General features: G+C 37.1%; 1 protein-coding gene across 1 annotated transcript; it reads left to right on the plus strand.

The window, feature by feature from the left end:
• Positions 1-279: 279 nt before the first annotated feature.
• LOC143722632 (uncharacterized) lies at positions 280-13,281 on the plus strand. Its single transcript, XM_077214034.1, has 5 exons — positions 280-586; positions 1,193-1,368; positions 11,230-11,377; positions 11,522-11,644; positions 11,784-13,281. The coding sequence occupies exons 1-5, from the start codon at positions 505-507 to the stop codon at positions 11,837-11,839; spliced, it is 585 nt and encodes a 194-aa protein (XP_077070149.1). The 5' UTR covers positions 280-504; the 3' UTR covers positions 11,840-13,281.
• The last annotated feature ends 2,195 nt before the right edge of the window (positions 13,282-15,476 follow it).

Raw genomic sequence — 15,476 nt, forward strand, 5'->3', positions numbered from 1 at the left:
AGGGATGGTGCAATCATGTTAAGAGCTCTATTTTTCACCTTTTTCATTCTTAATTACTTATTCTTTCATTCTCCTGTTTATTATGGGTTTGTGCAAATGTATGCAACACATATCAAATCTGAATGCATGTAAGTTAACTCTTTCATTCATAAAAACTGCTTCGCATCCTAAACCAAGGCAGGGTGGAAAAAATGTGTCTTTCTGGCTGATGTAAATTTACATCACTGTTTTGGCAGTAAAATGCCTCATACTCAAATAGTTGTTCAATAATGCTAGGAGAAAGGGAAAGCATAAAGAAATCAGTGCTAAGCACACAAGGGAGGAATAGGGTATGTCCCAGCCCATCCTAAGACTTTCTTGGAAGGTTTCCTTGTAAACGAGCATCCAGCATCCTCCACGCTGTTTTCAACACTAGTGTCTACTGAGAACAAGCACTGCTTTCATCCGCTCCGCTACCGAGCGATCGCTCGAGGGACTTTTTGTGGCCCTGTGACAACTGAGAAAATGAGAAGGATGAAGATCCAAACCGCTGTCCATCTGATGAGGCTTCTGATCTTAGTGCTGCAGTTTGCTTCACTTACAAACGGTGTGTTTTCATATTTCATTCTAATGCTTACAGTTGAAGAACATGACTGTGATTATGAAAGATGGGATGCTTGGACAGTTCAAGATCCTTTGACTTTTAAACTTGAAAAACTGTAATGGGATAAAAAAAACAATACAAATAGCTGTTGGTAAAAAAGGATATTTTAAACCTATTGTTTATGGCTCGAAATGAGAGTATTTGAACATTTTCCCTTTAATTTGATCTTTTATATAGATTTTTTTAGATTGACTTTACTGCCTATTTTGTGTATACACTCTTAAAAACAACAGTTCCAAAAGGGAGTTTTCCCAGCGATGTCATTAGAAAGTTCCCTAAAGAACCTTTCAGTGAACAGATCTTAAAAGAAACATTTTTAAAGCCACTTAAAAGAACCTTTTTACACTATAAAATAACCTTTTCTGGAATGGAATGGTTCCATGGATGTCAAAGTTTCTTTGGAACCATCGATGCCAATAAAGAACCTTTATTTCTAAGAGTGTACTGTAGGTGTGGCCATTAGAATAGTCAAAAAGTTGATCATTTCTTAGTCAAATCAGCAAAGCCTTTCTGCTTAAACTGTGATCTGTTGCTTCTCCTTTGGATTAGGCCTGGCATCCATTGTACTTCCTCAAAATGTGACCTCGGAGACTGGGAAAACTGTCACCTCTGAATGTGGTTACTTTGACCTGAACTCGGAAAAAATCAGATTTTACATCATGGGTTCGAAGGTCAATGATTCTGTGACTTGTCCAGGAGACTCAACTAAATACTTACCCGCTCAGGTGAAGAACTGACTTCTCTTTAAAGTGTTGTGGTGCACATTTTGTACACTAGCAAAAGTTTCGTCACTCCTACTTAATCTTTATTTTGACTATTTTTTTACATTTTATAATAACGGTGTCGTCAAAACTAAGAAACAACACAAAATGCTGTGATCAACCATCAAAACATAGCCTAGCTTTATAGCCACTCTTTGCCTAGATTAGCCTATAGCTCTGCATATTCATGTGGGGCATCCTGAGATGATTGTAAATTGGGCCCAAAACTCTTTTTTCCCCAACAATAACTTGGATAACAGGTTTAAATTGGCAAGCTTGACAAAAGCAGCCAACACTACAATTTGTACAATAAAAAAAAGTGATTATTTACTTTTACAATGCTGTAGAAAATGCCCAAATGATGTCATTTCCAGGGTGTCACAAATTTATGGAAAGTGTCATTTTTAATCGTAATACTTTAAAATAATAATAATAATATTTAACAAATTAGATATTAAAATATTTATTTTTAAATGTATTCAAATATAGTATATAATGGACACTGGAATAAGAAATAGCATATTTATTTTATTTCTCATTTGTAAAATAATCGTGGTGAAGGAAAAAAATATGAGATACGAGAAAAATGCTTTTGCGTTCTCCTGAAAAACTTTGCATTCCCTCGCAAACACTTTTACGTTCCTCCAAAAAACGCAAAGTTTTTTGCGAGTGAACGCAAAGTTTCTTGATGGAACGCAAAAGCATTGACTTATTTTATCCTCCCATCTCTTTTTCCCCCCTCACCACCACCATGTCAATAGAAATTAGATTGAACCAGATTGAATTTAGGCTTTTATTCACATATAAACATTCATCAAACTAAATTCAATCTATTCATCATAAAAAACGATTGAGGGTCAAAGTGGTAGTTGCGTAGCTGTCAATGGACGGACAGAAAGCTCTCAGATTTCATCAAAAAGATTTTCATTTGTGTTCCGAAGATGAACGAAAGTCTTACAGGTTTGCAACAACATGAGTGTGAGCAATTAATGACGGAATTTTCATTTTCGGGTGAACTATCCCTGGGGGCATGATGGTGGGACAAAATATGAGACTTTTTTCTCGAAATCACAACTTTCTCAGAATTTTCCTTTTATATCTCACAAGCCTCTCAAGCCTCCTAATTAAAGCCTAAATTCAATCTATTCATCATATAAAGCGATCGTGTCTCTTCAGGAAATTTGGACTAAACCGCTCAATTAATATGGATTAGTTTTACAATCTCTTTATAAACTTCTTGAAGCTTCAAACTGGTAGTTGCGTAGCTGTCAATAGAGGGACAGAAAGCTCTCAGATTTCATGAAGAAGATCTTCATATGGTTACGAAGATGAACGAAAGTCTTACAGGTTTGCAACCATAGACATAAATACGTAGATGCCCTATTGGCCGCTGGATCGTATGTCAACAGCGCCGCCATATTGAATACGTATAAATATTCATCTATATTTTTTTAAAACCGAGTTTTATGACAAATACTTGTTTCGGGTAGGTATAAGTCACTATTTCATTTACTATTTTTATTATTGTCTATATTATTCTGAAATTGAAATTACATTGTATTTGCTATTATTATTTTACTTGCGATTATCAATCTATTATAGTTATGCTGTTAAATTATTGTAGCCTACTATTCACTAGTCACTATTTGTCTTATTATTTTTTATTGTCTTTATTCTGTCATTGACTACGTTTACATGCAGCCAATATTTGGGTTATGGTCAGGTTAAGGTCACTATTTGGGTTTCTGAAACATTAGGAATAACCCGTTTACATGCGTGAGCAGAGAGAGTTACTCCTGTATACATGGAATTGCTAGCCTGGCAAGCCAGACCTATCAAGATGTTAGGTCTGGGAACTCACAATTGGCATACCTCAATCCGAGGGGCGGGATAAACAGTTGTCTTTCAAATTCCCTCTGCACGCAATAGGATAGCGCTACAACCAACCAGAGCAACGAACCAGCAGAGCTCCGCTGGTGGGAAAATCAATAGGCATATATTAAACTTTTCCCGTATCCGGTCGTCAAAACTCTGAACACATCTTCCTTTTTTAAGAATGACTTCATTGAAGTTCTCTTAACTCCAACTCCTCCAGAGACGCGGCCAAAGCCGATTGAAAAGACCGCTGTTCGCCAGCAGCATCTTCTTTGTTTTCAAGTAGCAGATCACCTATGGAAATCACGCGGAACCATCACAACTCTGCAGTCATTATGTTAAACCCGCCCACCAACTCTATACACGATGTGATTGGCCTGACAAGAGTTTGCTTTTTCCAGCTCGAATACCAACGGAGAGTTGCTAGACCACACTTTGCTGCAAAATATTTTTTGCTGCCACTAGGGTGCGTCTAGATTTCTTGACTATGGAATTGCAATATCCTGATGTAAAAGGCGACGCACGGTTAGCGTCTGGACGTACGAACAACCTTAAGACACGTCACTTCTGATTCTTCTTCCTGTATCCAAAGACAACAACAACAGCAGCAGCAGCACACGGATAATGAATAGTTCGGGACAGATAGCGATCGCCTTTGTTTGCGCTTTGGTGCTGGTACTGACCTCGCTCCAAAAGTATGCTGTGCTGCGTCTCGCCATGTTTACTTCCGGTATACTGCACGGGGGTTTTTGTATGCGCCGAGAAGTTCCTCTACTCAAAAGACCAAGATTCCTTGCGAATAGAACATGCGCAGAACACAAATCATTATGGGGATATGCCGATACCCAGTGTTGGGGAGTACCGGAATACATGTACCGGCGTTACGTATTCAGAATACAAATTATGAGTAACTGTATTCCGTTACAGTTACAATTTAAATAGTTGGTATTTAGAATACAGTTACATTGTTGAAATCAATGGATTACATGACGATACTTTTCTGTTTCATGATTTTATTCACTCTCTAAATTAATTAACCCTTGTGCATTGTTCAAATTCACTACCCTTTCGTTATGTTAGTGGCTGAAAAAAGCCACTACTTTAAACTGCTGTAAAAATGTATCAGATAAATATTTTTTTCAAATTTTTTTGCATACATCTATTAATCCACCTCAGTCCTGATCAAAACTACTAATTTAAAAAAAAAAATCTGGATTTTAACTCTTTAATTGCCAAATTCATAAATGATGTCACTGATTTGGGGGTGAAAAAAACACAAAACGATTGATTTTCAATATAAAATATGATTGTGGACTGGATTTTTTTTTACTTTTTATCACAGTCTTGGACATGTCAAAGATTAGAAACAACATTGGTTTTGAGGCATTGTTAGTTTTTGTGCAGCAACAGATTTTAACTTTTTCTCCCTCATTTACAGTTCGTGGCTGTTTTTGCCCCATTGACTTCCATTATAACCACATTTTTTGATTGCAAAGCCATGACAACATATAATCATGCATTTTTGATTGTTGGTGGTTTTCCCTGTTGGGAAGAGGTCAAATTTGTAATTTTTACTGTTAATAACCAGGTGGCACCATTAACCCTTTATAGGCCTGTGCAAAAATAAAGCTTAGTTTCTGGCTTTTACATGGAGTGTAAAGCATGGCTTTTGCATGATTATGAAGTATAATAGCATATTAAAGTGTGCGTGTGTGTGTGTGAGTGTCAGTGAGTGTCAGTGTGAGAGAGAGTGTGAGAACTCACCTTGATGCGTCTGAGAAAATCAAAACATGCACCTCAACTCTCAGAACTACATAGAGTAAACAAAAACAAAGTCTAAGTGGCATTTGCTGCCTTTTGATGGTGAGAAATGCAGACTAAACAAAAACAAAGCAAGTGGATTTAAACACTTGCATTCAAGCCTGCTGGTCATTTGTCAGTTGATGGTGAGAGGAGCAGCATCATGAGTAAGCGCTTGACTTGTAGTGAAGTTTTAGACATAATTATGCAGCCTGACCCCTCCAGCGAGCTACAGGATGAGATATTGTCTTCTGCCTCTGACACCACAGACTCAGGAGAGTCAGATCCTGATTTGGATGTGGCGCCCTCATCATCCTCTCTAGATTCCACTGAAGGTGAGGAGGATTCTGTGGATCCTGGATCTGGGTGGATTGGGAAAAACGGCGAGGTGTGGTATTCCACCAACATGGAGACAACACCCTTTCTACAGCCTGCCAGAGGCGTGACTCCAGGGCCGACGCGCTATGCCATCGCAAGGGTCCAGAGTGTGGATTCTGTGTTCAATCTGTTTTTTACGGAGGAAATGATTGACCTCATTGTCAGCATGACCAACCTCCATGGACGCCGCACTATGAGAAACTGGACCGTTGTGGACTCCACAGATCTCCATGCCTATATGGGGCTACTGATTTTGGCCGGCGTGTACAAGTCCAGAGGGGAGTCCACACGTTGCCTGTGGGATGATCGCAGTGGTCGTGCGATTTTTAGAGCCACCATGTCCCTCTCAAGATTCCATGAAATAAGCAGAGCTCTCCGTTTTGACGACAAGCTGCAGAGACCAGCTCGCCGTAGAGACGACAAGCTTGCCCCGATCAGATCCCTGTGGGAAATGTGGACGCATCGCCTTCCCCTCCTATTCAACCCTGGCAAAGATGTCACAGTGGATGAGCAGCTTGTGCCATTCAAAGGGAGATGCAGCTTTCGGCAGTACATGCCAAAAAAAACAGCCAAATATGGACTCAAAATTTGTGTGACTGCTGTTGTTGCCACATCCTATGCCTGGAGGTGTGACATTTACCTGGGTAAGATAGGTAATGCTGCAGAGGTGGGTCAGGGAAAGCGTGTTGCCATGGAGATGACAGAGGGACTCCAGGGCGTCACTGTCACTTGTGACAACTTTTTTACCACCTACTCACTTGCTCAGGAGCTTCTGCGGAAAAAAATAGCCTTGGTCGGGACGATCAGGAAGAATAAACCTGAGCTGCCACCCAACCTGGTGCAGGCTAAAGGACGGCCTGCCCTCTCCAGCGTTTTTGCCTTCACAAAGAACACCACGGCTGTGAGCTATGTTCCGAAACGGGGGAGGAATGTGCTCCTCATCAGCACAAGGCACCGCGAAGCAGTGGTGATGGAGGGACCAAAGAAGAAACCTGAGATTATTGCAGATTACAACCGCTGCAAGGGAGGTGTCGACAATCTAGACAAGGTATGTGCCATTACACATTTGTTACTACATGCATCCTATTCCTATTAACTTTTACTTGAATACATTTGCTTGTTAGAGATAATTTTAGGAGATACTGTTTGTGTTTTGACAATGTCTGCATGATTATTCTCATTGTCATGTGCAGCTTCAAAAATAGTACAAAAAAAAAGAACATTCAGCACTTGCATCCGTTGTGGTGGACACATATGCAAAGAGCACCAAGTGGTATGCTGCAAGTCCTGTTGGAATGACTGAAAATACACACACACAGAGTTTGTGGTTTGTTCAATTGTTTATTTCTTCATCCATCCTCAACTGTTGAACCATTGTTAAGTTTATTTGAAGTTGTTGTTGCATTTTGGTTCATAATAAAGTGTTCATAAATTTGATCAGATGCTGAGTGTTTTTTGGTTTTTTTTGCACAGGCCTATAAAGGGTTAATGGTGCCACCTGGTTATCAACAGTAAAAATTACAAATTTGACCTCTTCCCAACAGGGAAAACCACCAACAATCAAAAATGCATGATCATATGTTGTCATGGCTTTGCAATCAAAAAATGTGGTTATAATGGAAGTCAATGGGGCAAAAACAGCCACGAACAGTAAATGAGGGAGAAAAAGTTAAAATCTGTTGCTGCACAAAAACTAACAATGCCTCAAAACCAATGTTGTTTCTAATCTTTGACATGTCCAAGACTGTGATAAAAGGTAAAAAAAAATCCAGTCTACAATTACATTTTATATTGAAAATAAGTCATTTTGTGTTGTTTTTTTCCCAAATCAGTGACATCATTTCTGAATTTGGCAATTAAAGAGTTAAAATCCTGTTTTTTTTAAAAAAAAAATAGTAGTTTTGAAAAGGACTGAGGTTGATTAATAGATTTATGCAAAAAAATGGAAAAAAAAATGATCTGATACATTTTTACAGCAGTTTAAAGTAGTGGCTTTTTTCAGCCACTAACATAACGAAAGGGTAGTGAATTTGCCCACAGTGTACTGTTGAGTTTTTGAAAAATTTCAAAGCATTTTCCCAAAATATGTGTTAAAATAAGATTTGTCACCAAAAATCATTCCATTTGCTGAAACACAGAAAAAGTTATGGACAAATTAAGACTCAAAAATACCCCATAGTGGCTGAAAAAAGCCACAACAGCACATAAGGGTTAAGGCAACTCCATGTTTTTCCCAGAAGCCCAATTTGAAAACGAAAAAAAAAGCAGTTTGCGTGATTAGTCACAATGGAGTCGGAAGAGGAGAAGTGGGAGCTAGATATGGAGTCGGAACAACAGAGCCAGGGCAAGAATGCGTTTCTATCTTGGAAATTCAAACAGCATTTCACATTAAAGAAAGAGAAAGGAGAACAAATATAACTGTTTATAAGTTATTAGTTTTTAATAGTTATTAAATATAAGTTTTTTTTTTTATTATTAGCCAGGGGTAGTCGTCTGCTGTAGTTTTACTGGTCACCTTGCTATTTTATAGTTGTATCAGGTAGGCTACTAGCTACAGGGCTGTAACGATATGCGACATGAACCTGTGTCTCGTGTGAGAAGGCAGAATCGCGACACACTCCTTCCAACTCCCAGAGTTATCCTTCCCGTCCAGATCCAATGCTAACACATCTTTAAATTACTATTAGTATTATTTGAAGTTAACATTAGGCTATAAAATACGTAGACCTACACCACAAAACTAGTTGCGGAATAATTATTTAAAATTTAGCAATTGCGTTGGACGTGACATTTGCAGTCAAAACTTGAAATATAAATTCTCAGAAAATGCATTTAATACGAATATATCGAAACTTCTGTTTGTATATCCATGCACCCTTAGTAAAGGAGTCCAGACATTAGAAAACATCTGTCTACACATGCGTTTTATATTTAATATGAGGGAAATAAACATGCGTGACACAAAAAATATTTAACTTTTAGGCCAAATATTTTTTAGTAGGCTACTTCTGTGAATTAGGCTACTGCGCAAAGCAAAAGTAATACCGACCGGATGAAGGGTTGGCTCTCCACAGAACATAAAATAATCATTTTATTTTATTTTTCTTGTTAGCATTTATGAGGAAAAAACAAAGTTACGGACGTGACCACTCTGAAAGTGGCACTAAGAGACTGCTTTAAAACTTTCACAGAGACATCAAACAGATGCCCAAAGCCTTTCTTTAGAGTGAATTTCGATTTGTATTAATTGTATGTTAATTTTAATCAATGTTTCATCAACCAATTGCCTGGAATAAATAAATAAGTTGTAAATATAGCAGACAATAGATATCACGGCACGGAGGCGCCGGTGCGTGAACTGGGGCTAGTCTCATCGATGAACCGAAACTTAGTGTATAAGGTAGGCTATAGCCTACTTGCCTCACAGACATGTCTACTTTTAAACAGAACAATTCAAAACGAAAGAAAACAGACTGCTCTCTGTTTATGTAATCCATATGAAATGTGCATTTCTCTCCGGCGTGTTCACTAGGCTGCTGCGAAGATCGCGAGTCAGCATCGTCAACTTCATCTTTGCAGCCGACACTAACATATTCAGTCATTAGGCTACTTTTGCCGGTTCTTTGTGACAGCTTTTAGGTGCTTTATTGGCAGCGCCACCTTTACATGTTACATGAACGCGTCACCACCTCATCACCGCACCGCACCGCAACATACATAGTCTTTGTTCTTCTATAGCAAATTATAATATATTGCACTTTCAGGGAGACATGGGCCTAACACATTCAGCCAGTTGGAACAGAAAAACACACCAGAATAGGTCTGTTTAGCAAGCAGGATTTGATGGCCGCATTCCTACACTTATAAAATGCAATTCAATGTGGAAGTAATCCAAGTATTCAGAATACGTTACTCAGATTGAGTAACGTAACGGAATACGTTACAAATTACATTTTTGGGCATGTATTCTGTATTCTGTAACGAAATACGTTTTGAAAGTATCCTTCCCAACACTGCCGATACGCATTTACATGACCTAAAATTCGGGTTAGAAAAGCGCTACCCCAGGTATCATATCCGGGTTTTTAAAATCCGGGATATGAGCATATTCAGGTTTTTGCCGGTGTTTACGTGGCCGTGTGTGACCGGGTTATTGCTATATCCCGGTTTTGAACGGGTTATTGGCTGCATGTAAACGTAGTGATTGATATTTTAATATTATATTGCTAATATTATAGTAGTATATATAAACGAATACATAAACTACATAAAATATCAATATATTATTATTATATTATTGTACTTATGATATTATACATATATTATTCATCACTATTTTTTGTTATTTTTTTGTTATGCAATCAAAGACTTACTGGTGACTGATACAACAAAAAACACCAAGGCCACATACATAAACATAAACACACAAAACATACATAACAACAGCCAACATTGTGTGTGTGTGTGTGTGTGTGTGTGTGTGTGTGTGTGTGTGTGTGTGTGTGTGTGTGTGTGTGTGTGTGTGTGTGTGTGTGTGTGTGTGTGTGTGTGTGTGTGTGTGTGTGTGTGTGTGTGTGTGCGTGCGCAAGTATAACTGGGTGTGTGAGGGAAAATTTCTTAACAGAGGAACATCTTACAGATACAACAGACGGAATAAAAATAAATAAATAATAATAAATATTAAAAAATCATATTGATGACAATAATAATGATGATGATTATGATAGTAATAATAAAAACATAACTGGAGGATGAGGAAGATATGATAATGTAGTCTGATATAAAAATACAATAATAGTAAGAGTAGTAATAGTAGAAGCATTAATAATAGCAACTAGACTTTTCATCAGGAATTTCATCCTTTCATTACTATTTTATTTGCTGTATACTATTTTATTTTATTTTATTGACTATACACTAAATTATTTACTATTACTTCTCACTTTATGTTATATTTACTGTTTGCATTGCACTGTAGTTGTATATGTATTACCATAAAGGATCCATCAGTTATCTTTGTTATTGTATATTTGGAGTATCTAAATATCTATCATTTTAGTGCTATAAAAATACAGAAAGCACCTGCAGGTGTGATTTGTATTTGCCGATTTGTTTCATCTTCTCAATGGCGGTCAATTCTAAGCACAAGAAAAGAAAAATCGGGTTAAAGACAGAAAATGTTTTTTCCACAATGAGAAAACTTTATTTCACTTAATGTGAAAATTTAATTATAACTCAGTATGGGGATCTTAACAATTCTTATCCAAGAATAAAAAGCCAAATACATGACAAGCCTGAGCTTTGACAATTCCTTATTAAAAATATATTTTATAAGTCTAACTATCAAGATTTTAAATAACTAGAGATGGAACTTTTTGTACACCACGTACAAACCACTGAAATCGGTCGATAAATGTAAACATTATTTTTGTTTTTATCTAGAAAAAACGCAGCTCACCCGTTTACTTGCATTTGTTTACAGCTTAGTCTTGCCCTCAGCAATATGCCGGCCGCGTTGACGTATCGCAGCAACGTTCCAAAGTGACCAATTAGGGCGTCTATTTGTTTATTATGTCTATGTTTGCAACGACATGAGGGCGAGTAATTAATGACAGAACTAATTTTTTGGGGTGAACTATTCCTTTAAGTCACCCTGAGATAAAAAGTTATTAACTTTACGCAATTAACTTTCTTTTTTTTTATTCAGTGGCGGACAGCTTCCATAGCCTCTAAATGATATTAAATATTCTTAAATATTTCTCCTTTCCTCAGTCAATGAAAGCTTACTGTTATACTAAATCCAACGGGGGACATGTAGCTGCTTGGGAAGTCGCAGGAACATCAGAAGATGACAACGGCACAGTTTTTTTGTGCAGGGTCAGAGGTGCTGATGACAAAATCGGAAACCTTTATGTATATGGTATGTTATTAGCAATTAAAAGTGTATAAGTGAGTGAACAGACAATTGCCTTCATGTCTCTCTCTCTCTCTCTCTCTCTCTCTCTCTCTCTCTCTCTCTCTCTCTCTCTCTCTCTGTGTGTGTGTGTGTGTGTGTGTCTTTCAGCGAATGATTCTTACTATGCGAAGCTCATCGGATACGTGATCGGAGGATTTTTATCCGCCCTCATTACCATTGTTGTGGCTTATATCCTGTTGAAAAGATCAGAGAAAGCGCAGCGATGCTTCAGTAAGTTTCTCATTGCTCATGATATTTGCACATTTGGTTCTGTATGTTTGACTGACTTTAAAATATTTAATTTACGTTGAGAGATGTTAAGTTATAGTAAGTTTCTAAACTTTGGTTTCGTTTTTCTGCATTTTTTTAGGGTCGGTGGGTGGAATCCAAGATGACGTGCAACCGTCACAAACGAAGCAATACTGAAAACCCTCTCATGCTTATAAACAAATGTGGGTTTGAAGGGTTTGTAATAATATAGACAAATATCATGATATAATAAATGTAACATAGGCTACAACATACAGTACAATTATCTTCTATACCAGATTCGAAAGAAGGGCCTTTGTTTCTGCAGGTTTCATTTTTGTCCTGTAGGGGGCGTCTTCGTTGCTTTTTCACAGCATTAATTTCCTGACAGGGCATGTTTCTGGTTCAACATACATTTTTTTTGGTCATGGAGGAACATTCTTATTAAACTATCATAACTGTGTTCTTATTTCTAACCCTAACCTTCCCCTTAAAACAAAGGGATATTGATCCAGGTATATAGCTTGTCTTTTTGGCTAATCCACTTTTAGCATCAAGCAAATCCACCAATCCATAATGTTTATTTTACAAATATAAAGATCAGATTATTTAATCATAGATCTGCTGATTAATGTATAGTCAATATCATTGTCATACCTACTGTTTATGATATGCACTTATTTTAGTTTTTTTTTTTAGTTTTTTTTTTTAATTGTAAGTAAATGACACACAACTTTGACTGATATAAGTTAATTATGTGCTTAATGACAACTTTTCAGGACACAAACTGAGCCTTTTGGATTTTACTGACCGAGTAGATCAATAGTAGTTGGGTCAATATTGACACAGGTGGTTCGCTGCACCCTGGAACGACTGCGCTTCTATTCTGCCATGTTTTCCATAGTAGATATCAGTCCATGAGCATTTTAGTTTAGTTTCTAAAGATTCTCTCAGAAACTACGCATCTGAACATGTTTTAAAGCTTCGGCTATTTGCATATGTACTCTAGCACACACACACACACACACACACACACACACACACACACACACACACACACACACACACACACACACACACACACACACACACACACACACACACACACACACACACACACACACACACACACACACACACACACATTTTCAGATTGTGCTCATAACAATTAAAAATGTAAACATTGAAATGTAGATGAGAAAAAATCAAATCAGATTAGACAGTAATATAAAACATATATTTGATATTGTTATTTTTACCTAAATTTTTTTTTTAATTTGAATGCTTATTATTCTCTTGTGACATAACTTGTCACATTAATAGTGATAGTAATTATTAAATTAACCTATTATCTTCTTTTCAGATTTGTGTAATATGTTCCACTGACCTCATCAAAACCCAGTAGACATATTATTGAGGCATTTACTCTGTTTTATCAGCATGTACTTTTCATAAAGGTGATTATCATGTATAGAGATGTTTGTTTGGGGTCAGTTGGAACCCAGCGAGAATACATTTAAGGATAATACAATAAAAAATATTGAAATCAAAAAGTGGCAACATGTAGTGTATTTCTACTGTGTGTACATCAATCAAATAAATTGGCGTGTGAGAATTCATTGCATTTACTCGTGTTTCTAAAACCCCCAACTGTTTTTTTTCAGTGTTTAAAAAAAAAACTTTCACATTTAGTTTATAGTCAGTTCTTAAAATGCAAAGTTATGAAAAGCATTAAACTGCATTAGCTCTTATCATTTTGCCAGTCTTGGTTTGTGTGACACATTTTAATTTATTTATATTTGACAACACAAATAATGATGAAAGAGTCATGAAAGCTGACAGTCACGTAGGCTGACAATGACAGTTTTTCCATGTGAAATCTTACAGATGACTGCGTTTGTGGAGATGCCCTAGAGAGCAGCTCCTCCCTGACTGCCTGTTCACTCTTGAATTCTGTGGTTAGGAAATATCATTTCTTCTGTAATGGTGCAGTAGGGCAGATTTTTGTCCTCACTGAGCATAATGGTAATTGGTACTGTAAAAATCCAACTATTGCCGGACTGCAAAAAAATTGACAATTGTCAAGTTTTCCTTGCAGTGATTAAAATGATTCTTCAAGTGCACACCCTAAAAAGGGACAATACTTTGCTTATAACCAATAAATTGGTTACTTGCCTTGATGCATTTGCATTTCCAGATATTTTAGCTTGTGAAACATACATTTTGGCAATGCACAATTAATATAAAATGTAATGCATAATATTTTCCAGACTGCCAATATATATATATATATATATATATATATATATATATTATATATTTTGTAGTACCTTGCAAAAGTATTTATACCCCTTCTTACTTTTTCACATTTTGTTGTTGCAGACTGCTTTAAGTGACCCCCCATTAATCTACACTCCATTCACCATAATGACAAAGCAAAAAACTGATTTGTGATAACTTTCATTTATTAAAAATAAAAAACTGAAATAATTACTTTGCATAAGCATTCATACCCTTTTCATACCCTTTTCAATTAAATTGAATGGGTATGATTTGGAAAGGCGAACATCTCTCAATAAAATGTCTTACAGCTGAAAATGCATATCAGAGCAAAAACCAAGCCATGAGGTCAAAGGAAATGCCGTTAGAGCTCAGAGACAAGACTGTATCGAGTCTCAAAAAATAAATAAAAATTCTGCTGCATTGAAGGTTCACAGAAGCATGTAGCCTCCATAATCCTTAATGGAACAAGTTTGAAACAACCAGTTGGGCCAGTTGCATAAACTTAGCCACTATGTTAGACTGTGTCAGCAGTTAGACAAGTGATAATCAGTCTTACTTTTCCAATTCAAATTAGACCGATCTACCCTTTTATGTAACTGGCTTTAAAACGTAAGGACCAGTTTTGAAGAAAAAAAATAGATGACAAAACTTTTAAGACTAGTCTAAGCAGTTTATGCAACCTGCCACAGGACTCTTGCCTCCTGACCAAACTGAGCGATGGATGGAGAAGGGCCTTGGTTAGAGTGGGGAAGAAGCTGATGGTCACTCTGGTTGAGTTACATGATCATACAGGTATATGGAGATGGGAGAAAATCACAGAAGGACAAACATGACTGCAACACTCCACTGATCTAGGCTTTATGTGAGAGTGGCCATACTCAAGCCTCTCTTCAGTGAGGACACATGAAAACTGGGGGACTCTTCAGAAAAGGAAAGCTCAACATTTAGCCTTGATGAAAACCAACTCCAGAGCACTCAGAACCTTGGACTGGGCAAAAGGCCAATTTCCAACAGGACACACGGCTAAGACAATTCATGAGTGGCTTATGGGCAACTCTGTGAATGTCCGAGTGGCCCAGCCAGAGCCTGGGCTTGAACCTAATCCAACATCTGGAGAAACCTGAAAATGTCTGTCCACCGACGGTCCCATCCAACCTGACAGAGCTTGAGAGGATCTGAGGAGAAGGATGGCAGAAAATCGGCAAATGCTCAAACCTTGTCGCACCATACCCAAAAAGGCTTGAAGGTGCTTCAAAATAAGGGTACAAAAAACTTATGCAATGTACTTATTTCAGGTTTTCCTTTTTAATAAATTTGCAAAGTTGTCACAAATTTGTTTTTTGCTTTGTCAGTGTAGATTGATGTGATTTTTTTAAAAAAATTAAATTAGTGTAACAAAGCAGCAACATGACAAAATGTGGAAAAAATAAAGGGGTACGAATAATTTCACAAGGCACTGGCTATATATTCATATTCTTATATATTTTTAATAGATATAATATCAAAATGACTTATATATATATCATTACAT

Source organism: Siphateles boraxobius, unplaced genomic scaffold, assembly GCF_051911475.1.
Source record: "Siphateles boraxobius isolate OS27281-9 unplaced genomic scaffold, OSU_SipBor_1 68, whole genome shotgun sequence".
NCBI classification, from domain to species: domain Eukaryota; kingdom Metazoa; phylum Chordata; class Actinopteri; order Cypriniformes; family Leuciscidae; genus Siphateles; species Siphateles boraxobius.

Bases quoted from the DNA above. Each gene is read 5' to 3' on its own strand.
- LOC143722632 (XM_077214034.1), top strand. From the start codon at position 505: ATGAGAAGGATGAAGATCCAAACCGCTGTCCATCTGATGAGGCTTCTG. The intron at 1,369-11,229 runs GTGAAGAACTGA...TCCTTTCCTCAG, and splicing joins CTAAATACTTACCCGCTCAG to TCAATGAAAGCTTACTGTTA. The intron at 11,645-11,783 runs GTAAGTTTCTCA...GCATTTTTTTAG, and splicing joins GAAAGCGCAGCGATGCTTCA to GGTCGGTGGGTGGAATCCAA.